Genomic DNA, 452 nt, shown 5'->3' with positions numbered 1-452 from the left:
GCGCAAGGACAGCTTCAATAGCAAGGAGCCAGTGGCCTCCGCCAACGGCAGCCCGCTGCCCGCCGGCTCGCCCTCCGCCCCCTTGACCCTCTCGCCAGTGCCTGAAGCCCTGAGGGACGCCGGCCTGCAGCCCCCCACACCGCCAGGGTACACGGACAAGAGCGTGCAGACGCCCCCTGCCAAGGCCCTGCCCGGCCCGGTGCCCAACGGCAACCACCGGTACTGCCGCCTCTGCAACATCAAGTTCAGCAGCCTCTCCACCTTCATCGCCCACAAGAAGTATTACTGCTCCTCCCACGCCGCCGAGCACGTCAAGTAGAGCCACGGGGCTGCCCCGCTCCCCACCTGCCCGCTGGGGTGCCCTCGGCATGGGCCCAGCCCCTTGCCCCCGTGCTCGCTGCAGCCACGGGGTCTCCAAGGCCCCGGGGGCACACAGGACTCCCCCACCCCCA

General features: G+C 70.6%; 1 protein-coding gene across 1 annotated transcript in view; it reads left to right on the top strand.

Annotated features, from left to right (window-relative positions):
* ZFPM1 (zinc finger protein, FOG family member 1) overlaps positions 1 to 440 on the top strand; it is an 89937-nt gene extending 89497 nt beyond the window's left edge. Inside the window, exon 11 of the mRNA XM_019505259.1 lies at positions 8 to 440. Within this exon, the coding sequence (XP_019360804.1) occupies positions 8 to 319 (312 nt within the window). The 3' untranslated portion in view covers positions 320 to 440. The remainder of the gene's footprint in view (positions 1 to 7) is intronic.
* The last annotated feature ends 12 nt before the right edge of the window (positions 441 to 452 follow it).

Source organism: Gavialis gangeticus, unplaced genomic scaffold, assembly GCF_001723915.1.
Source record: "Gavialis gangeticus isolate Ggan-Ray unplaced genomic scaffold, GavGan_comp1, whole genome shotgun sequence".
Lineage (NCBI taxonomy): Eukaryota > Metazoa > Chordata > Crocodylia > Gavialidae > Gavialis > Gavialis gangeticus.
The sequence above is the reverse complement of the archived record's forward strand: the minus strand, read 5'-3'. Positions and strand labels throughout refer to the sequence as shown.